Genomic DNA, 22737 nt, shown 5'->3' with positions numbered 1-22737 from the left:
ACTTTGTGTGTATATAGTTGGCTCCGTTGGCCCAGTTCAGGAGTCTTAGTTTAACCTTTGCCATGCTGTAATCACAAACAAAGAGCTGTGATCAACTCTACCTGAGTCTCCTCATGCATCGAACCCGCTATTTAAGAAGAAGATACTGGACTTATATCCCACCCTATACTCTGAACCTCAGAGCAGTCACAATCTCCTTTTACTTTCCCACCCCCCACAACAGATACCCTGTGAGGTAGGTGGGGCTGAGAGAGCTCTTACAGCAGCTGCCTTTTCAAGGACAACTCCTACAAGAGCTATGGCTAACCCAAGGCCATTCCAGCAGGTGCAAGTGGAGGAGTGGGGAATCAAACCCAGTTCTCCCAGGTAAGAGTCCGCACACTTAACCACTACACCAAACTGGCTACACCAAAACCATACAAATTGGGAAAATAACAGGCTTCCTTTCTCTTGTCATTTTGCTCCCTCCCTCCCTTCCTCATTTCCTGCTTTGTCATTTGTGCCTTTCCTTCCTTATTCTCCCTATCTTCTTTCCTTCTTTCTTTTCTCCTTTTGTTCCACCCCCCTTCCCCAAAAAGTTAGAAATTGAGGTGTCCTGGAAGAGAAAAGGATGTTATTGGAGAGAATCTCTTGCTGGCTTCTGCTGACCTGTAGTGGCTTCAGCAGAAATGGGCCCGAGACGCTTGCGGCCCGAGACGCCATAGAGATTGAATTTGTATCTGCGGGAAGGAGCTAGATTGGTGATGGTGACCTCGCGGGACCCTCCCTCCACGGGTAATGCCTGGGGTTTGCCGTCAGCATCCTTGTACTGGATCTGGAAAGAGTCAAAGCTCCCCGTGGGGACAGTCCAGGAGAGACGAGACGAATCACTGGTGACATCAAAGACTGAGAGTTCTCCTAGACTGGGCTTTACTGCATCTTCCCTCTCCAGCGGGGCTAAGAAGGAAACAGGGGAAGAGGAAGTCAAACTTGCATCTGCAAAGAACGAAGCAGTTTAGAAACTAGCAAATCAGACTTGCATTTCAGGGTGCTGAATTCGAACTCTGTCTCACATTGTCATTTTCCTCACTTGAAACTTCCTATTACTTTGGGGCAGGGGTGTTCTGTTCCACATATGCCTTGCTCCCTCTAGTGGTCAATTTGATATTACATCACTTTACGCCTGGCATCTCTCCCTGTAGATTGAAACTGCAGGTTTTTCATGCTGAAAATAAACTGATGTAATATTGCATTGACCACTAGAGGAAGAAAAACACATAAGGACAAAGAGTCTTTACACATTGGTTTAATAGTTATTCCTGTTCTCATGTGAGCCTGGAATCTATAATTCTGCCAGAAAGGAAAGGTTTATGGCCAAGCTAGATATGACGGTGTCTTCAAAGCTACTACAGAGCTGCTGCTGGCATTTTAAAATGATTTAAAAATGCCACTGTTTTATTTTGCAAATAAAAGCAGCATATCTTGAACAAAAGGAGTGATGAATACCTTTTCCATTTCTGCAGTTTATCCTCATTAAATGATTCCCGTAAGCTGTTTTTCCAGAGGTGTATTTATCTAAATTTGTTGGACATAAATTGGGGAGGGTGCTATAGAGCAGGAAAAGTGGCAACAGGCAAAAAGTTAAATACTCCTCCCATTGTTGCTTCTCTGTGCAAAATCACACACGCATATCCCCCGAGAGTGGCCATCAGAGCGTCATCACACATGTCTGCACATAATATAATATGTGATCTGCCTGTAAGGAGCACTCAGCACCTGCCTGTAATATATGATCTGCCTATAAGGAGCACAGTGGTCTGGAAGGTGCTTTCATCCAGGGACAGCCTAGGAGAGGTGAGTGGACTTGCTGGTGACATTAGAGACAGAGAGATCCCCCAAGGTGGGTGGACCTGAATTTTTCAGGCAGCCTTTCAAGTGACTGTGATCTAGCAGTGTCTTCACCATCTGTTCATCTTATCCTTCTTGATAGTGGATAGATTTTAACTGAGATAGATTTTTAAACTTCTATTTTAAAAGTTTATTTGTTGTGGCCAATTCCACACTAGAGCTCTAATCCTGGTTCAGCCCTATCCCCAAACTGAATTTCTACACTAGAATCATAAACTCATATCAAAAATAAGTTGGGTCTATTATTCCATTATTCAAATGTCGAAAGTTTGGGGACATAGCAGAACCAGGATTAAAGATCTAGTGCAGAATTTGTATCTTTTGCATTTTATCAGTGTATTTTATACATTGTCAGCTACCTTGAGTTCCATTCAGGGAAGAGGGTACACTTGACAAAATAAATGAATAAATCTCCTTGCCCACAGGCAGCGACTGAGGCTAAAGAGCAAAAGGCAAAACATGATTCACACATAAACACCTAATCCAGCTTCTACATATCATCTATGAACCATTATGGGACAAGAAAGCACGGATATTTCTTATTTTGTTTCATTTTACATCCTTTTGTATTTTTAAAATTTGGTGTGCATGTGGGTGTGTACGCAAACATGTACGCGCTTGGAAGTCATTGCTGACTTCTGGTGATCCCTAGTGCAGCTGGTATTCCAAGGAGGTCTCCCCTCCAAGTACCTGCCAGAGTCAGCCCTGCTTAGATTCCAAGATCTGACAAGTTGAACTAGGAAGGAAAGATAGCAAATTAATATGCTGTAACATCAACTTTTTTAAATCCAAAAGCTAATAAAAGTATTCTATATCTGCATGACAGAAACCCTAAGACTTTACTAGAGCCCAAGAGTGCTACCTAGATTGTCTGGAATCTTAGACCCTTTAGGGGTTATATCTGAATAACCTATTCCGACCCATTTCACACTGGGCCACCCTGCCAAACTTTATTCTTTCTTGTACGAAGGGCAAACCAATTTGGGCCAGGCCACTTGTTTGTAGAGGAAATCCAGGGCCATAATCAGATGCTGCAGTGGGGAGAGGGAATGATCATTTGAATAATTCTCTGACTGGCAACCAATGTTCTCTCAACGAAACTGACATGATTTTATCCCGTTGCGAAAAAATCTGCTGCAGTTCGAACTGTTTCTGGGCTATCAGACAGCCCCTGCTGAAGCGGCAGGATCCCAGCAGCGGTAGGTGGTTGCCCATTCACACTGCTATCCTGGCTCAAGCACGGACCCAATGCAGAAAGAGTTGTCTCTTTAAAAAAGGTCCCTGTGTGTGTGCACCATCGGAGAAGCGGACAAGCGCACCTCAGAGAGGGGTGAGGGCGGGGGGAAACCCTGACCTTGCTGGAAACGGCTCAACACAATCACACAGCTCTTCCGCTTATAAATCACCCTGGGGCATTCAGACAGTGGCAGATTATGCGACCAGGAAAATCCAGGTAGCTTTTTGATGCGGATAGGAGGTGTCTGGAGGCAGGTGTGGCTCGGAGGGCAGATGTGCTCATGTGATTGTGCACTTTTAATCCAAATGGGAGGTGGGGCTAGGTCAAGGCAAATCTCCTGTGTGAAACCACCCAACGCTGCAGAGACTTGTGAGCAAAAATTCTACTTCGTGAGCTACTGGCATGAAAGTTGTGAGCTGCTGGCATTAAAGTTGTGAGTTATTGCCGAAATTATTGTGTTCTGGGGCCATTTTTCCTGAGCTAAGACAAAAATGTGTGAGCTAGAGGCTAAAAATCTGTGAGCTAGCTCACGCTAACTTATCTTAGAGGGAACACGGCTGGCAACAGTAGCCTCTGATGTGAGAGATGGGGCTTACATGAGATTGGCTAAACCCAGCTAGTGAATCTTATAGAGGAGACTGGACTAGGTCAGATTTTTCCTCCATTTGGAACATCATGGAATCTGTTAACCCTCAAAATGATGGGCAGGGGTTAAGGAACCGTCCATCGTCTTGGTACTGGGAGGAAGTCTGCATGTACTCTAAGGAACATTCTATAAGACTAGGTGATGTGCACTTAGCATGGTCAGATCAATTGTACTGCTTTTTATTTGAAAGTCTGTGCGGTATGATATTGTGCATTTGTATCTGTCCCCCTTTTCTCATGCATTTGGAGCTCTAACCATTCCTTTCCTGTTTCCCCCTCTCTTTTATGATAAACCTTTTTTATAAAGACAAGTTGTGGAGATCTGTTTATTTCCCTGGGCTATTTCTTTTAACCTCTTCCCTGCATGCTGGATTTCCAGGTGCTATCCATTCACAAGTATATAGTAAAACTTTTTAAAGTTTGTATACTATTTTTAAAATTCACATCAAATCTCATGCAACAATTCACACAGCAATTCATAAATACAATATAAAGGTGCCGCAATTTCCAGTGAAAACTTTCCTACAGTCCAGACTCCACACTTGAAAGACAGAAAGTGCTCGTAAAAAAGTGCTTGTAACACTCAAATGTCCATTCTTCCTTCTTATGGAGGAGGCATAAGAAGTTTCTCTACCCAGCGGAAGAATGGACATTTGAGTGTTACAAGCATTGTTTGTTGTTTTTTCCTTCTGTCTGTGATTCTCCTTTTTGGTTGCTTAATAAAAAAAAGTTACATGCAACATGCACTTCATTCATAGAATCATAGAGTTGGAAGGGACATCCAGGGTCATCTAGTCCAATCCCCTGCATAACGCAGAAAATTCACAGATACCTCCCTCCACAACCCAAGTGTCCTCTGCTCCATGCCAAGAAGATGGCAAAAAACCTCCAGAATCCCTGGCCCATCTGGCCTGGAGAAAATTTGCTTCCTGACCACATATTGGCAATCAGCATTTCCTTAGGTGTGTAATTCCAATCTTGTTCTTAACTGAACATGGTCGAGCAGACCCATATGGAGTGTCCCAAACTCAGTGGAACAGGGGGATATCTGAATGGTTTCTGAACCCTATAACCGCCCTGCCCCCCAAGAGTCCCAACAAAAGCATGAAACTGACCTGTGATGGCATCGGTGGAAATGGGACCAAGTCGCTTGCGGCCAACAAGTCCGTAAAGGTTGAACTTGTATCTGCGGGAAGGCACGAGATTCGGCACAGTGACATCACGGATGGCTCCTTCCACTGGAAGGGCCTGAGGCTTGCCTTCTGCATCCTTGTACTGGATGACGAAGGACTCAAAGCCCTCGGTGAGGACAGACCATGAGAGACGCAGAGAGTTGCTGGTGATATCAGAAGCAGACAGCTTGCCTAGGCTGGGGGGGATTGGAGGTTCTTGTGGAGGTGATGCTGGAACAAAGCGAGGCAGAGACCATTCAGCCAACAGTACAAACAAGCAGAACGTTTCCAGATGGAAAGCCATTTTGGGATACAGAAGAGCCGGATTTGATTCCAGTAGCACCTTAGAGACCAAAAAGATTTCCAGGATATAACATTTTGAGTGTCAAACCTTTCAAAAAGGGAGCCAGTTTGGTGTAGTGGTTAAGTGCGCGGACACTTATCTGGAAGAACCGGGTTTGATTCTCCACTCCTCCACTTGCAGCTGCTGGAATATGGGTCAGCCATAGCCCTTGTAGGAGTTGTTCTTGAAAGGGCAGCTTCTGGGAGAGCTCTCTCAGCCCCACCCACCTCACATGGTGTCTGTTGTGGGGGAATAAGATAAAGGAGACTGTAAGCTGCTCTGAGACTCTGTTTCAGAGAGAAGGCCAGGGTATAAATCTGCGATCTTCTTCTTCTTCAAAAACTTACACCTGGGAAATCTTGTTGGTCTCTAAGGAGCTACCAGACTTGAATCTAGCAGAGCAAAATAAATATTGGAAAAAATGCCCAGGAAGATTGTCATTGCCAGAACAACGTAGCATTACTAGCATATTTAGACCCATTCCTCACTAGCAGTTGCTCTGCCCCCAAGCTTCTGCTTTCCCCAGCTCAAGCTATCAATTTCCCACCAGTTGCTGTGAAGGCACACTTTGAGCTATGGCTCTGTCCAATTTCCCTCACTGCTTCCGGAACGCTAAAAAAACAAGAGCATGAAGCGGTGAGGGAATTTGGAGGGAGCTGCAGATCAAAATGTGCCCACGCAGCAACTGGTGGGGAATTGATCATTTGAGCTGGGGAAAGCACATTCAGAGGTGGAGCAACCACTAGTGAGGAATCGGTTGTAGTGAAATCAGCTCTCTACAATCATTGGTTTAGATAATACATTGGATGAAAAGCTGAAGGACCAATGCCCTCTCAGAAATGGATTTGCCACTTGCCACTATTGTGGAATCAGTTTACATCAGAACCTTCCCTTGCTGACCTGTGACAACATCGGCAGAAAGAGGACCAAGGCGTTTCTGACCAGAGACACCGTAGAGGTTGAACTTGTATCTGCGGGAAGGCAGCAGGTTGGAGACTGTGGTCTCATGGGAATTTCCCTCGAGGGGCAAGGCCTGTGTTTTGCCATCTGCATCTTTGTACTGGACCAGAAAAGAGTCAAAGGATCCCGTGGGGACAGTCCAGGAGAGACGGGCAGAGTTAGTAGTGACATCGGAGACAGAGAGCTCACCCAGGCTGGGCTGGGGAGGCGGTGTTGTTGGTGAGGGGGCTGAAAAAAGAGAAAAGGAAGAACTTCATTATACTGATGTCGCTGTAGTGGTCCCACACTGTGGTATCCATGGGCACCACGTTGCTCTCTGATGCGTTTCCTGGAGCTGTTTCCTTCTTCCTCAAAGCAAAGAGCCATTCTTGGTTTTCCTGTACCTCACAGGAGCAGAATTCTGGATTAAGGGAGACTTGGCCATTTATGTATAAGGTATACTAAACAGATACTTGTAGCATTGGACCTTGGTTTCATCCCAGAATGCATTGTAGCATGGCTTTTGTTGTCTTTCACCGCACAGGCAGTGCCTGGCTGCTTAACCATGACGCACGGATAGCTTGCATTCTTTTGAGCAAAATATACCCACCTCAAAGTTGAATATCTAAAGATCAGTGTTATATATTTCACCTGCTCTGGTGGCAAAGTTTACGGTTTTATGGTGCTATCGAGGGGAAGAGTCTGGTTACTGGTGTGCTTATGACATTCCCACAGGATGTTTGATGTATGTTCTTTATCTGGGGAAAAAGTACAAATCAGGGGTGTCAAACATGCGGTCCAGGGGCCAGATCAGGCCCCCGGAGGGCTCCTATCAGGCCCATGAGTAACTCACTGTTGCCTGCTTTCTTCTCCCCCTCTTGCTTAACAGCTTGCTTTGCCAGGCTTGCTCAAACAAGCTACAGAGCAAAGCTTCTGTTTCCTCCATTGGCTGACTACCACATGAAACAACCCTCATGACAGTCATTTTGCAGCTGGCTACCGTTTCCGGGCTGTCCATTTATAGTGTCATCCACTCTGTTTCCTCAAAATTTTAGAAGTGTCCAAAGGCTGAATAACTTTGGGGATCCCTGGGTTACCAGACAAAGGAATCCATTAAAGAAAAGAGGTAAAAGCAGAATGAAGGAGGGAAGGTTGCCAATAGCCATCTTATTGCCAGTCACCAGACTCTCCTGGAGCACTCTACGGCAGGGGTAGAATTCTAGCAGGAGCTCCTTTGCATATTAGGCCGCAAACCCTTGATGTAGCCAATCCTCCAAGAGCTTACAAGGCTTGCAGTATCTGGTTATCCCACTTTTTCCTTGATGAATGATACCTGAATCTCTAGTTCTGCCTTTTGTGTCAAATTGATCAAATTTAATTATTTAAGTCTTAAACCTCATGAGGAATATTAGCCTGTTAGTTAGAAAGAATGACCTTCTTATGAAAGCCACAGATTAAGGCCTTCAAAAAGTTCCAAGAACCTCCCTTTGCTCACCTGTGACAGCATCAGCAGAAACAGGGCCGACCCGCTTGTGGCCAGAGACTCCATAGAGGTTGAACTTGTATCTGTGAGAAGGAGCCAGGCTGGGGACAGTGACCTCGCGGGATCCACCATCCACGGGCAACGTTTGGGGCTGTTTGTCTGTGTCCTTGTATTGAATCAGGAAGGAGTCAAAACTTCCTGTGGGGACGGTCCAGAAGAGGCGGACAGAGTCGCTGGTAACATCAGAGACTCTGAACTCCTCTAGGCTGGGCTGACCTGGAGGGGCTGTTGGTAAGGGGGCTGAAAAACAGACCGAAGAGAGATCTATTACTGGATGGAAAAATTAAAAAAAAAAGAATGAGAAAAAGCAGAATGAAGGAGCAGCAGCAATGCGACAAGAGTAATTTATCTGTTGAACATATTTGTATCTTGCTTGTCTCTAGATAAATGAGACCTGAAGAGCTCGTTCTGCCCTTCTGTTATTTAGTCAGTTATTGATAGCCTGCCTTTCTCCCCAGTGGGGGCCCAGAAGTGTTACATCATTCTCCTCTCCTTCATTTTATCCTTATAACATCCCTGTGAGGTAGGCAGGGGTCCTTTTGTAGAAAAAGAGATGCCAGAGCTCATTAGCACAACTCGTTTGCATAACTCATTTGCATATTTCAACACCCCTGACATCACCGGAAGGTGTACTAAATTATATCAACTCAGCATCCACCTTAAAACGCTTCTTGAATTATAATTGTCATAATGAAACCTTACTTCCATCATACTTTTTAAACGACTTTCTCCTATGTGGCCACAATGGCATGATGAAGATTTCAATTTGTCTGCTTTATATGATTTGGTTATTTCTCCATTTTTTGTGGGGGAAAATATTAGAAAGTTTGTCAGATCTTAAGAGTTCAGCAAAATTCTCCTTGGGGGCGGGGTTGAACAATGGAGCCTGGAAGCTGGGTTTTTTTGTGGGGCAGGGAGAAAGAAAGAAAGAAAGAAAGAAAGAAAGAAAGAAAGAAAGAAAGAAAGAAAGAAAGAAAGAAAGAAAGAAAGAAAGAAAGAAAGAAAGAAAGAGCACAATAAAATTTAGAGGTTCCGGAGCTCTGCTCCTATGAGCTCCTGCTCAAAATTGGACTTGGAAGGAGACTAGGCTGAGAGTGTATGACTGGCCCAAGGCCACCCAGCAAGCTTCTTATGGCAGAGACCTAGTCTGACACTTTAACCACTACACGGCATTGCCTCTTGGTGGCTAGCAGATCAGACTTAATTGTCTGAGTCTGCAAACTATGAGGGATATTGAGCAATTAATTTAATGAGCTTCTTTTGAAATGTTCCTTAAAACCTCCCCTTGCTGACCTGTGATGCTATCGGCAGAAATAGGGCCGAACCGCTTGCGTCCAGACAGTCCGTAGAGGTTGAACTTGTATCTGCGGGAAGGAGCCAGGCTGGGGATGGTGACCTCACGGAAGACCCCCTCCACAGGCAACATCTGGGGCCTCCCATCCGCATCCTTGTACTGGATTGTGAAGGAGTCAAAGCTTCCTGTGGGGACGGTCCAGGAGAGGCGCACGGAGTCGATGGTGACGTCAGAGACTGAGAGCTCCCCTAGGCTGGGCTGGGCTGGGGGTGCTGTTGGTAGGGGGGCTGAAAAATCAGACAAGGAACAAATCAGAGATACAGAAATTATTAGACAAAGGAATCAAAGAAGAAGAGAGAGAAAAGAAGACCAGAGAGGAAAGTTGGAACTGGTCAAGCTACCCTCAAGAATTCTCCCCTGGTTTAAATATTTTCAAGTACGAAGCCTTATAGAGCAACACATGGTCAGGCTCTTCTTTTTCCCTCCTCACAGAATTTGAATAAATTATAAAGAAGAAGACAACCGCAGATTTATACCCCGCCCTTCTCTCTGAATCAGTCTCCGGTTTACAATCTCCTTTATTTCCTTCCCCCACAACAGGCACCCTGTGAGGTGGGTGAGGCTGAGAAAGCTCTCACAGCAGCTGCCCTTTCAGGGACAACTCCTGCAAGAGCTACGGCTGACCCATGGCCATTCCAGCAGCTGCAAGTGGAGGAGTGGGGAAATCAAACCCGGTTCTCCCAGATAAGAGTCCGCGCACTTAACTACTACACCAAACTGGCTCTCTTAGATAGAACTGTAACAGTAAGTCAAGGGGCCTAGCATCCTCCAGGGCTTTTTTTTTTTTTGAGCAGGAACGCTCAGAAATGCAGTTTTGGCTGGCTTGGCATCAGGGGATGTGGCCTAATATGCAAAGGAGTTCCTGCTGGGCTTTTTCTACAAAAAAGCCCTGGCATCCTCTATTCAACAAAGTCTAATCACACAGCAAGGGCCTATTAAATTATCAAAAGAGATAGCATAACAACTTGGGCAGAGAGCTCTCAGAATCCACTTGGCAGCAAGGTATGGCATTCTCCCTCCAGTAAGTCAATAACCTTTAATGTAAACTTTCCATTCCTTAAGGTGAAAACTTGGTGGTACTACACTCCTAACAGACTTCACAGTATTAATAAAGTCAATCCGCCCATTATGTTGGAAAGGCTGTGATCAGATTGGGTCATTCTCGGGGCCGTAGCCAGCAGGGGGGCACTGGGAAAAGTGCCCCCTATAGAATCTGCAGATTGGTGAGACCGGGTGGGGTTGCTACAGATTCCATAGGGGGCACTGCCCCCAGTTTCCCCTGCCAGCTACATCCCTGAGAACGACCCAATCTGATTGTTGGTCGTTCTGGCATTGTCGGTGGGAATGTCTCGATGTTCAGAGCTTTTGGTGGTGAAATAACTGCTTTACTCGACATCTGGCCCGATGCCCCTCTCCCGAAACAGAAGGAAGATGTCATCTCCCTGCTGCTGGCTGCAGCTAGGTTAGTCATTGCCTCCAAATGGAAAGAGCCCCGAAGGCCTTTATTGGACATATGGTATTTTAAAAAAATATGGATGCAATTTATCACGGGGGAAAAATGCTGATGGGTTCGCTCGCCCTCCAAGTGATGACTGCCAAAGCTCGTTTATCGTCATGTGGCACCCGCTGATACAATTCCTTGCAGAAAATGATGCAGCCTCCTCCAATGCTATTTTTAAAGATGGGCTCTATTTTTGAAACGTTGGTTTAGGCCTGACTGAACACGAATTCCTCCCCATTACCCCCTCCATCTGGATGCTTGTGTCTGGCTCTTTCTTTAACCTGTAACTATCCCATGGTTCTTTGCATGGTTTTGACATTGTCTTTGAATTGGGTTTACTTATGATGGAATGTAAGTAAGAACTTCCCAATATAAGTGTAATTGAAAAAAAAAGAACTCCCCAGGGGCTGGGTGACCTTAAGACACCCACAGCTGCTTTCCTTAAAAGTCCATTATTTCATGTAAAAAAATCCCCCCCGCAAAATTGTCATATCTGGCAGGGTTTTTTGTTCAGTACCATTGACAGCTCTACAAACTGTTCAAATCAGGGCTTTTTTTTTGAGAAGGAACACACAGGAATGCAGTTCTGGCTGGCTTGGTGTCAGGGGTGCGGCCTAATATCAGGGCTCTTTTTCTAGCAGGAGCTCCTCTGAATATTAGGCCACGCCCCCCTGATGTAGCCAATCCTCCCGGAGCTTACAACAGGCCCTGTAAGCTCTTGGAGGATTGGCTACATCAGGGGGGCGTGGCCTAATATGCAGAGGAGCCCCTGCTAGAACGAGCCCTGCCTAATATACACATGAGTTTCTGCTGGGCTTTTTCTACAAAAAAAGCTCCAGTTCAAATTATGAATGGAAATCTGCCTAGATTTGTCTGGTCGACAAACAGTTCTTCCATTTCCTCCGTTCTGGGTGATGGGCAAGGAATGACAGAACACCAAAGCCCCTCTTTCTGATTGTCAGAGATTGATTGGATGAAGATATGGAGGTTGGATGAAGATATGGAGCAGAGGTCCATTGGTGGCTATTAGCCACAGTGTGTGTGTGTGTATTGGCCACTGTGTGACACAGAGTGTTGGACTGGATGGGACATTGGCCTGATCCAACATGGCTTCTCTTATGTTCTTATGTGACACAGAGAGTTGGACTGGAAGGGCCATTGGCCTGATCCAACATGGCTTCTCTTATGTTCTTGATTTAGGAAAATGTATATCTGCAGCTTCTCCAGAGACCTGCTCTAGATGGCTTGTAACAGAGACCCAATCTCTAATCTTTTTTTCTTCATGAGGCATTCCCACTTGCAAACTTGCAATCATAATCAGGAGGGTCAGAAGCCTCCATTTTCCTCTTTGAAAAACGAAAGTGATCTCAAGGGTGCTGAGTATCACGTCTGATCCTAATTTCTGTGGGACTATGGCACAAAGCATGGGAGAAATACACACCCGCCCCGGCCCTGACTGTAACATGAAGATAAAATGGTGACACTTCTGGGTTCATTGCATCAGAGTGAAACAGGAATCATGCTTTATCGAAAACTACATATTAAGACAAAATGGCGGGGCCGCGAACCCGCTTATATGCATGCAAAAGAACCATTCCCCCCCCAGATCCAAATACCAAATCATGCCAGTCAAGTTTCGCGCCAAGACTGCGGCTAAAGGTTACGGCTAAACAGCCAGATCTAGAAATGTATCAAAGAGACGCTAGCATTCCTGCCGCTGCCTGGGTGCGCGACAGCTTCCTAACAAACCTAAAGTCCAGTACATAACACATGTGCCCCTTCACATGGGAAAGTGACCAATTTCCCACTAGCCTTATGCCGCTCTCGCTCTCCTCTTCTCCGCAGGGCTTCTGTTGGATTTCACACTATCTGCCCCGGGGCTACAACTCGCTCTGCCTCTTTTGCGCAGCAAACAAGATCCTCTAAAAACCAGTTTCTGCTTGCCACACGAAAAAGGTGAAGCTAGTTGCAGCCCCGGGGCAGATAGTGTGAAATCCAGGCCTCAGATTCAGTGGGTGCTCACAGGAGTGCAGCTCTGAGAGTTCCATCTCCTCCTGTCCACCTTGTCCACTGAACAGTAGGTGTAGTTGCATAACAATCCCTGGATGAGCTCCGCCACCTATTTTTCTACAAAACAACCCACACAGCTGCCATTTTCTCCTGGGGAACTGATCTCTGCAGTTGGGAGCAATACTCCCTCTAAGCTGTGGAGTCTGGTGAGCAAAAATTCTACTTGGTGAGCTACTGGTATTAAAGTTGTGAGCTGCTGCATACATTAGTTTGCTCTGGGGCCATTTTTCCTGTGCTAAGACAAAAATGTGTGAGCTGGAGGCTAAAAAACTGTGAGCTAACTCAGCTTAGAGGAAACACTGGTCAGGAGCTGTAATTCTGGGAGATCCACCCCACTTGGAGATAGGAGGAAAGCACTCTCTGGCCGTTTTCGCACTCACGTTTTACTGGCGCCACGACCATCCTGACGCCGGCGAATCTGCATGGCTTTCGCACCAGAAGCTCCGGCGCTCCCAGAAGCGCCGGCTACTTCCGTCGCTAAGCCAGCGCAAACGGAAATCGCAAAGATGCAGGAAAACGTTTGCGCTGGCTTAGCTACGGAAAGCGCCGGCGCTTCTGGGAGCGCCGGCGCTTCTGTTGCGAAATCCATGCAGATTCGCCGGCGTCAGGAGGGTCGTGGCGCCAGTAAAACGTGAGTGCGAAAACACCCTCTATTTGCAGAACACCTGTTTTTGAACTGAAAAGGTTTCTCACCATTCATGGACTGTAACTTCACCTATATTGTTTGAGGGCTCTTTTTCTAGCAGGAACTCCTTTGTATATTAGGCCACACACCCCTGATGTAGGCAATCCTCCAGGAGCTTAGAGGGCTCTTAGTACAGGTCACACTGTAAGCTCCAGGAGGATTGGCTACATCGGAAGGGGGGGGGAGCGTGGCCTAATATGCAGAAGAGCTCCTGCTAGAAAAAGAGCCCGATATGTTTTCTGAAAATGGCATGGCCTTTTCATTGTTTTCGTCCACTTGGTGGATGGCAGGCCTGTAGCCACAGCGGGGCCTGTGAGGGCACTGCCCCCTGGCTTCCAGGCTGTGTCTCCTGACTTCCAGGGGGCCCTCCAGGGTGTACCTTTATTATTATTATTATTTGTCATGAGCGGCAGTCAGAGCAGGGAAAGCTGAGCAGAGCACAGTGCACTGAAACAGCAAAAGCAGCAGGGGGAGAGGAGGGAGGCGGAGGAGCGAGAGGTGGACGAAGCCCTGTGGAAGGGGGCTGGGGGAGAGCGAGATGGAAGGAGCCCCCCTGCTTGCATGCAAGGCGCAGTCCCTTCTTGACTCCAGAGTTTTAGGGGTGGCTGCCTTAACTTGGTCATTTTCAAAGCCTCCAGCTTTTGCCCTACCCCAGAAAACTTCTGAGATGTGGCAAACCCAACAGTGGATGAGAAAGGGTGGCTCCCGACTTTTTTTTTTTTTTAAACCTTACTTTTAAAATCCTGGCTACGGCCCTGGAGGATGGCAATCCAAGGCTGTGGATTTTTGCATGTTAATTTGATTTTTTTGGTGCTGGTTTTTGTTTCTGACCCATTTCAATACAGGATTTAAAAAAATAAGTAACAGAGAAGGGCAGGAGTGAAAAGCCAGGAAAAAAAAAATACTTATTTGCTGTGACGGTTGAGGAAGGGGGTGTGAGGGGAGGGAACAATGGCGGCTTCCCTGCCCTTCTCAGCAGCCGGCCAAAAATGTGGTGTGGGGGTGGACACCATGAAGGAACATGATGACAGGGCTTAAGTATGCCTGGACACAATGAGGCAAGGGGGAGAACTTGACAAGGGGAAGCCGTTTCCAAGATAAGCACGGCATTTAGCTCTGACCTCAGCGGCAACCCTGACAAATTCAACATTTGAGGCTTAAAATCAGCAGGAATATTGGCTACACAGTTCCAAAATATGGGGGGGGGGGGAATCACATAGTAAGGCCTACTGAAGATTTATGAAACCAGCTCACCAGGGGTCATTTCATAGAAAAAGAGGTACCGGAGTTCGTTAGCACAACTCCGTTGCATATGCCACACACCCCAGACATAAGCTCAGCATCTACCTTCAAATGCTTCTTCAGTTATAATTGTCATAATAAGACCTTGCCTCCATCATACTTTTAAAATGACTTTCTGCTACGACTGGTGCTTGCACAGGGGATATAATGTAGTGGGTTCAACGCATGGAAGAGACGAGGTGGTCGTGATCATCAGCTCTTTATTAGCTTAAGATAGACTAAACTTACAGCATAAGATAGACTAAACTTAAAAGACTAAAGACTGGGCCAACTATATAGACGCTCCAGGTTCCCGCACTAGCATCCGACTGGACCATTCAAACCAACAGGGGGTCAGTGATTGGTGCAGGGCAGCAGGGATGTGGATCCTACTGCCCATTGTTCCTGAGTCCCCAAGCTCGGTCCTTCAGGCTCCAATGAGCCAGGCCAGGATTCCATATATTAGACACAGTTCTGATCACATATATAACAGGGGACTACCTTTCTTTTTTTATGAGGCCACAGTAGCATGATGAAGATTTCCATCTGTCTGCTTTACCAGAGCTGGCGCTACCATTAGGCAGCCGTAGGTGGCTGCTGAGAGCTCAGAGCCAGGCAAAGGGCACTGGGTTTGGGCCCTCCCACCTTCCCTTGCTTCTGAGTGGATGGAAATAGTCCTCTCGGAAGCGACAGTGAGGCTCCCGGTATCTGCATGCACGCCGCTGCTGCCTGCCATTGCTCTGCCTCTTGAGTCACAGGTGTGAGAGGCAAAGCAGGGGCAGGAGCGATGGCATGCACATGGAGACTGGGAGCCTCGCTGCCGCTGCGCTCACCCTCGGCGGTGTTGGTGGCGGGGTGACAACTGCGGCTTGCCTGGAGTGCCGGCCTTCGGCTGGCACCCTAGCGCTGCCACTGTGCTTTATATGTTTTGGTTATTTTCCCCTTTTTTTGTGGGGAAAAAAATATTAGAAAGTTTGTCAAATCTTAAGAGTTCAACAAAATTCTCAAAGGCGGTGTGAACAATGGAGCCCAGAAGCAAGTATATTTTTTGGGGAGGGGGGGGGGTTAAGAAGGAAAGAAAGAGCACAATAAAATTTAGAGGTTCCAGAGCTCTGTTCCTGCGAGCTCCTGCCCAAAATGGGGCCTGCGTCTCACTCTGTCCTTGATGACCTGTAACAGTGTCAGCAGAAACAGGGTTAAGATGTTTATGGATGGAGACTCCACAGAGTTTGAACTTGTATTTGTGGGAAGGAACCAAGTTGGGGATAGTGGCTTCATGAAAGACTTTAAAAAATTTGTTTTCAAGTTAACAAAAATCTTTGCTGACCTGTAACAACATCAGCGGAAACGGGGCCAACACGCTTGCGTCCAGAGACTCCATAGAGGTTGAACTTGTATCTGCGGGAAGGAGCCAGACTGGAGATGGTGACCTCATGGGACCCTCCATCCACAGGCAATGTCTGAGGTCTCCCATCAGCATCCTTGTGCTGGATCACGAAGGAGTCAAAGGTTCCTGTGGCAACGGTCCAGGAGAGGCGCACGGAGTTGCTGGTGACGTCAGAGACAGAGAGCTCCTGTAGGCTGGGCTGGGCTGGTGGAGCTGTTGGTAAGGGGGCTGAAAAACAAACAAGGAACAAATCAATAGAGTTGCCAACTCCAGATTAGTGAGTGAGCTTTGGTGCTGGGGGGGGGGCAATGGTGGGAGGGCTTCTGGAGTTCTTACCCCACCGGATGATCTCCAGAGGGCACCTGAGTTTTGGTCACTGTGTTACAGAGGGTTGGACTGGATGGGCCATTGGCCTGATCCAACATGGCTTCTCTTATGTTCTTATGTATCAGTGGCTACTGGCCATGGTGAATAAAGGGAACCTTTGCATTCCGAGACAGTCAACCTCCGAATCCCAGAGCCAGGAGGCAACTTCAGGGGAAGGACTTGGCCTTTATGCCCTATTGGTGGACCTCCAGAGGAACTGGTTGGCCACTGTGTCAGACAAGATCCTGCACTAGATGGACCACCAGTCTGATCCAGGAGGCCTCTACTTATGTTCTCACTGTTTGTACAGTTATACGTTTCAATTCATTTAATCTGATGTTTACAAATGTCATATCCAATGCGTCACCTTCACTATAATGGATGGGACATTCTGACCGAACATTGTGAGTGAGCTATGCTTCATATGTTTTTTCTTCTCATGTTTAAAGGCTACAAAATGTCACAGCCTTCCCCTTGTTGACCTGTGATAGCATCAGCAGAAACGGGGCTGACACGCTTGAGGCCAGAGACTCCGTAGGGGTTGAACTTGTATCTGCTAAGGATAAACTCTCAAAGACGCCTGGGTCTTTGCCGAAGTATTTTCAAACGCATAAATAAGTAGGGCAAAGCCCGCTAAACGGTTGCTGCTGATTCAAATCCCAAGTCCTAATAACAACACCCTCCACACAACATCTGCCGAGTAAAGCCACGCGCCAAGAAGTCCTCGGCGACCTGCGTCAATCATTTCACTTGGAGCAAATTTGCCGACATTGGTTTATTTAGCAGAGCTGCTTCTCTCTTCCTCCCTGGCTCAGGGGATGGGAAAGAAACTACGCAGGACACCAAAATCGTGTCCCCCTTTTTTTTTTGCGTCGTGAGAACAGCTTCGAAGAATCAGAAGCACACGACTAAGTGTGTCAGAACTATTGCATGATTGTATTCGGAACGTGTCTTTCACCCCCCCCCCCATGGAATTCAAGATGGTGTACACTAAAACGATATTAGCCCCGAATGGTTCTGCTTGTTCAGTTTTAATTATGAACTGTTGACCAGATGAATTGTTTATATGTAACTAATGCGGTTGAATTGTTTGATTGTGATTTTATTAGCTGTGAGCCGCCCTGAGCCTGCTGCGGCAGGGAGGGCAGGATATACATCGAATAAATCTAAATCTAAAAGTCTGGGCGGGATGGTCATCTGGGCACTCACCAGCCCAGGCCAGCATGACTACCATGCAACCATAGCCCAGAATCAAGAGCTTACAAAAAATGCAGGCTGGTATAGTCCACTAACCCAACACACAGAGCCAGCCCTGGACCCTTTGGCACCCGAGGCAAAACTAACTACTTGTGCCCCCACCGTTCTATCCTATGAGCCGGTAAGATGTTTTTGAAGTGATTCATGTTAATGTTTTAATGTTGTAAGCCGCCCTGAGCCTGCTTGCGGGATAGTGAAAAAGACAATGGCAGCACAGTATACAAAATACAAATATGCCAAAAAATATATATTGTGCAAATCACACTCTTAAATAGTTCGTACAAATTAAATATATTATCAAAAATATATAAAAATATAAATCTTAAATGTATTAATTATTTTAACTGTTTTATGCTTAAATTGTCTTTATGTGGAACTTTGTGCTGTGAGCCGCCCTGAGCCACTTGTTGGGAAGGGCGGGATAGAAATCATAAAATAAATAAATAAATAAAAGCATACAAAAGTTATCATAAATTCAGAACATTTTAGCCAAACAAATGTAGTCTCAAATGTAATATTTCAGGGAGGACCCCTCAAAGTCTCTTAATTTCACAAAGACTCAACAACAAAGTTCCAAAGGAGTCCCTCCGTTGCTTGTTGGCTTCCGAAGGAAAAATTCTTGCCTTCATGCAACCACCGGTTTTTAATTGCGTTCCGCTGCTCCTGCAGCTTCCTCATAAGCCAACTGAAATTTCCAGCCAAGGTCTCTCTCAAACGCCCATTTCAATACCTTTCCGTATCTAGCCGTCAATTAAGATACTGAAATGGGCGTTTGAGAGAGACCTTGGCCGGAAATTTCAGTTGGCTTATGAGGAAGCTGTTGTTGAGGGTATAAATTGAAAAATTAAATTAAATTAAGATAGAATAGAGTCCATTGTATCCTATGGGCCTATAGGATAGAATGGAGTCCATTCTATCCTATCAGCCAACAGGATAAAATGGAGAGATTGAGGCACCTCTGAAGCACAACACCAGAGAAGGGATTTAAAGTTTAAAACCCCTTCTCTAGCATCATGCTGCAGTGGAGGCCTGATTCCTCATTCTATCCTATGGGCCCACAGGATTCTACCCTATGGCCCCCATAGAATACAATGGACTCCATTTTATCTTATGGGCTAATAGGATAGAATGGAGTCCATTTTAACCTATGGGTCCCTGGGGTGCAAAAGCAGGGAGAAAGCCATCCCAAGAGGTGTAAGGGAACTTGGAGAGGCAGCCACTGGCCAGCTGCCTCCCTGTGTCATGTGGGGAGGCCCAATTTAGCACCCCCAGAAGGCTAGCACCCTAGGCAAGCATTTAGTTCGCCTAGAGGCAGAGCCAGCCCTGCCAACACCTCATCCCATCTTAGCTCACTCCTAAATCCTTGAGATCATGAAGCAGTACTTGTGGCTGCTTGGAAGTTATCTGGGAAATGTGGTGTGTGTGTGTGTGGGTTGGTATTTGTGAATTTCCTGCATTGTGCAACGGGTTGGACTAGATGACCCTTGAGGTCCCTTCCAACTCTAAGATTCTATGGTTGTGGCTCAGCGATTGAACGTCTGGTTGACACGCAGAAGGTCCCAGGTTCAACCCCCAGCATCTTCCCTTAAATCCTTTAAAGGATCTGGAAGCAGATGGTATGAAAGATCCCAGAGAGCCACTGCTAGGCTGAGTAGACAATACTGACTTTGATGGACCAATGGTCCAATTCAGCAGAAGTCAGCTTTATGCGTACATATGACAGTCAGAGCTGACTTACGGTGATTCCAGCAGAGGCTTTGAAGCCAAGTGAGAAGCAGAGGTGGTTAGCCATTGCCTGCCTCTGCAGAGGCTTCCTTGGTGGTCTCTCATCCAAGTACCGACCTTGCTTAGCTTCTGAGCTCCGACATGCCGCCTTGGCTCTGGGCTTATTGGTAGCAGACACAAAAATGAGGATTTACCTGCTGTATCTATCTTTCTGTCTATATACTGATAGGCCACCAATATAGTTAGCAAAACATTTATGTTGTTTTACCGAAGATGCTACATTTAAAAACTCTAGTTGGAAAAATCAAGCTGACTCTTTGTTGTAACCTACGGCTGGGCAATAAATTAGTAAAATCAACTGCATTAATTGGAATCCCTAAAATGAATTATAAATAAATAAATAATCTTTCATTTTGATGTCCTTGAAGAAGAAGACTGTAGATTTATACCCCGCCCTTCTCTCTGAATCAGTCACAGAGCAGCTTACAATCTCCTTCTTCCCCCACAATAGACACCCTGTGAGGTAGGTGGGGCTGAGAGAGCTCTTACAGAGCTATAGCTGACCCCAGGCCATTCCAGCAGCTGTAAGTGGAGGAGTGGGGAATTGAACCCAGTTCTCCCAGATAAGAGTCCGTGCACTTCACCACTACACCAAACTAGCACTCAGTGATATACATCTATTATTGTAAGGAGAAATGTGAGCCATTATTTTATTATCCACCGTTGACAACTACACCTCACTATCAGACCTATTCGGAACTTCCAAGTTCTGATTTGATAATATGTGAATATTTGGTTTAGCTGACATTGCCTGAGTAGACAGTGTGACAGCCAAGTTAGTATGAAATAACAGATCGTATCCTATTCCTGCAAATCATGAGCCATCTACACTTTTTAAAAGATTTTAAAGCTAGCAAAAGACTTTAAACTGCCCCACTGCTGACCTGTAACAACATCAGTGGAAATGGGGCCGACGCGGTTGCGTCCGGAGACACCATAGAGGTTGAACTTGTATCTACGGGATGGAGCCAGACTGGAGACAGTGACCTCGTAGGATCCACCATCCATGGGCAATGACTGGGGTCTCCCATCTGCATCCTTGTACTGGACTGTAAAAGAGTCAAAGCTTCCCGTAGGGACAGTCCAGGAAAGGCGGACAGAATCGCTGGTGACGTCAGAGACCAAGAACTCCCCTAGGCTGGGCTGGGCTGGTGGAGCTGTTGGTAAAGGGGCTGGAAAACAGACAAGGGACAAATAGGGGAAAAATATGACAAGGTTATTGGATGGAGGAACTGAACAAGAAGGCAGAGAAATGAAGAACGAAGGAGAAATGTTGGAAGGGGGCCACTTTTGGCACCAGGTCTTCCTCCTGCAGTATCTGGCTGGTCGTAGCTCATTAAATGGCTCCTTCTCCTCCAAGTTTGATGTGTTAGCAAAGATATTCTTTGTGCAACATCTGTCAAGAACAGCTAGGGTTTTGCCTGGTTCCAAGAAAAGCTTTGCAGACAATGCAAAATTATTTTTTATTAAAGACATTTTCCCCTTTCTCTAGTGTTAAGTTGGGAAAGAAGCTACCCTTGCATTTGGCTAGTGAAGTATCCCACCTCTGAGGTTTCATGGGGATTCCCACTTCCAAGTTCATAACTGTAAGTGCCACAAACTACTCAGAAGCATGCCTCACTTGATACAAATCCTGAACTTGTGGACATTCAATTAAATTGCTGAGCAATCAGGTTAGAACTGATAAAAGAAGTATTTCTTCACCCAAAGGGTGATTAACACATGGAATTCACTGCCACAGGAGGTGGTGGCTACAAGCACAGCCAGCTTCAAGAGGGGATTGGATAAGCATATGGAGCACTGGTCCATCAGGGGCTATTAGCCACAGTGTTTTGTTGGAACTCTCTGTCTGGGGCAGCAATGCTCTGCGTTCTTGGTGCTTGGGGGGCACAGTGGGAGGGCTTCTAGTGTACTGGTCTCACTGGTGGACCTCCTGATGGAACTTGGGTTTTTTGGCCGCTGTATGACACAGAGTACTGGATGGGCCATTGGCCTGATCCAACATGGCTTCTCTTATATTCTTATGTTCTTTTCCCTGAAATCTTCTCCCTCTATCATTTCCCTCCCATCCCCATGAATTTCTTCTGGCTATCTTAGGGTTTAATGGTTCTTTCCAGTGTGGTGCACTGGTTAAAAATGGCAGACTCTAATTTGGAGAACCAGGTTTGATTCCTGACTCCTCTACATGAAGCCTGCTGGGTGCCCTTGGGCCAGTCACAGTCCTCTCACAACTCTTTCAGCCCTACCTACCTCACAAGGTGCCTGTTGTGGGGAGAGGAAGATGATTATAAACCAGTCTGGAACTCCTTAAGGGTAGAGAAAAGGGGTATAAGAGCTACCCTTTTTTGTCTTTCATAAGTCAATGGCTTATTATCAGTTCTCATTTCCTTGAGGGGGAGTCATATTTAAATATCGCTTTTCACTTTGTGTCCCACCAATGATATTGCTCATTATTTTTAGCTGTTTATAAAATGAGTAGTGACTCTGACTGGAAGCAAAGTGAAGCACTCAAACCACTTTAGCCAGGGCTTTTTTTGTAGCAGGAACTTTTTAGCATATTAGGCCACACACCCCTGATGTAGCCAATCCTCCAGGAGCTTACAGGGCTCTTATTACAGGGAGCTGTAAGCTCTTGGAGGATTGGCTACATCAGGGAGGTGTGGCCTAATATGCAAAGGAGTTCCTGCTACAAAAAAAGCCCTGACTTTAGCTCCCATGGAAACAAGAACTGATAATGTACTATTGATTTATGAATATTGCGAGAGAACTTTCTGGCTGCGAGAAACAGGAAATAATTAAGTCAGAAGGAGACGCAGAACCTCTAAGAAGCACAGAAAACACTGGCATGCAACAGATGGCCAACAGCACCCTCTGGATTCTTTGGGTGTTTTCGCACTCACGTTTTACTGGCGCCACGACCATCCTGACGCCGGCGAATCTGCATGGATTTCGCACCAGAAGCGCCGGCGCTCCCAGAAGCGCCGGCTACTTCCGTCGCTAAGCCAGCGCAAACGTTTTCCTGCATCTTTGCGATTTCCGTTTGCGCTGGCTTAGCGACGGAAGTAGCCGGCGCTTCTGGTGCGAAATCCATGCAGATTCGCCGGCGTCAGGAGGGTCGTGGCGCCAGTAAAACGTGAGTGCGAAAACGGCCTTTGTTAAAACTGAGTGGAAAACTTGATGACACTTCTAGAGTAAATAGCAAGCACTGAAACATCCTAGGTTTTCTTAATGATCTGGGATACCCCGGTGAAGAATTCTGATGCAGATGCAACTTAAAGGGTTATA

The 22737-nt window shown here is 46.3% G+C and overlaps 1 protein-coding gene across 1 annotated transcript in view; it reads right to left on the bottom strand.

Annotated features, from left to right (window-relative positions):
• TNXB (tenascin XB) overlaps nucleotides 1–22737 on the bottom strand; it is a 131613-nt gene that overhangs the window by 57738 nt on the left and 51138 nt on the right. Inside the window, exons 16-24 of the mRNA XM_060238577.1 lie at nucleotides 20337–20624; nucleotides 18398–18407; nucleotides 16893–16963; nucleotides 15985–16272; nucleotides 9060–9347; nucleotides 7719–8006; nucleotides 6185–6472; nucleotides 4881–5172; nucleotides 649–923 (exon numbers count right to left, since the gene is read on the bottom strand). Of these exons, the coding sequence (XP_060094560.1) occupies nucleotides 649–923; nucleotides 4881–5172; nucleotides 6185–6472; nucleotides 7719–8006; nucleotides 9060–9347; nucleotides 15985–16272; nucleotides 16893–16963; nucleotides 18398–18407; nucleotides 20337–20624 (2088 nt within the window). The remainder of the gene's footprint in view (nucleotides 1–648; nucleotides 924–4880; nucleotides 5173–6184; nucleotides 6473–7718; nucleotides 8007–9059; nucleotides 9348–15984; nucleotides 16273–16892; nucleotides 16964–18397; nucleotides 18408–20336; nucleotides 20625–22737) is intronic.

The sequence above is a fragment of the Heteronotia binoei genome, chromosome 5 (assembly GCF_032191835.1).
Source record: "Heteronotia binoei isolate CCM8104 ecotype False Entrance Well chromosome 5, APGP_CSIRO_Hbin_v1, whole genome shotgun sequence".
In the NCBI taxonomy this organism is placed as follows: Eukaryota; Metazoa; Chordata; class Lepidosauria; order Squamata; family Gekkonidae; genus Heteronotia; species Heteronotia binoei.
The sequence above is the reverse complement of the archived record's forward strand: the minus strand, read 5'-3'. Positions and strand labels throughout refer to the sequence as shown.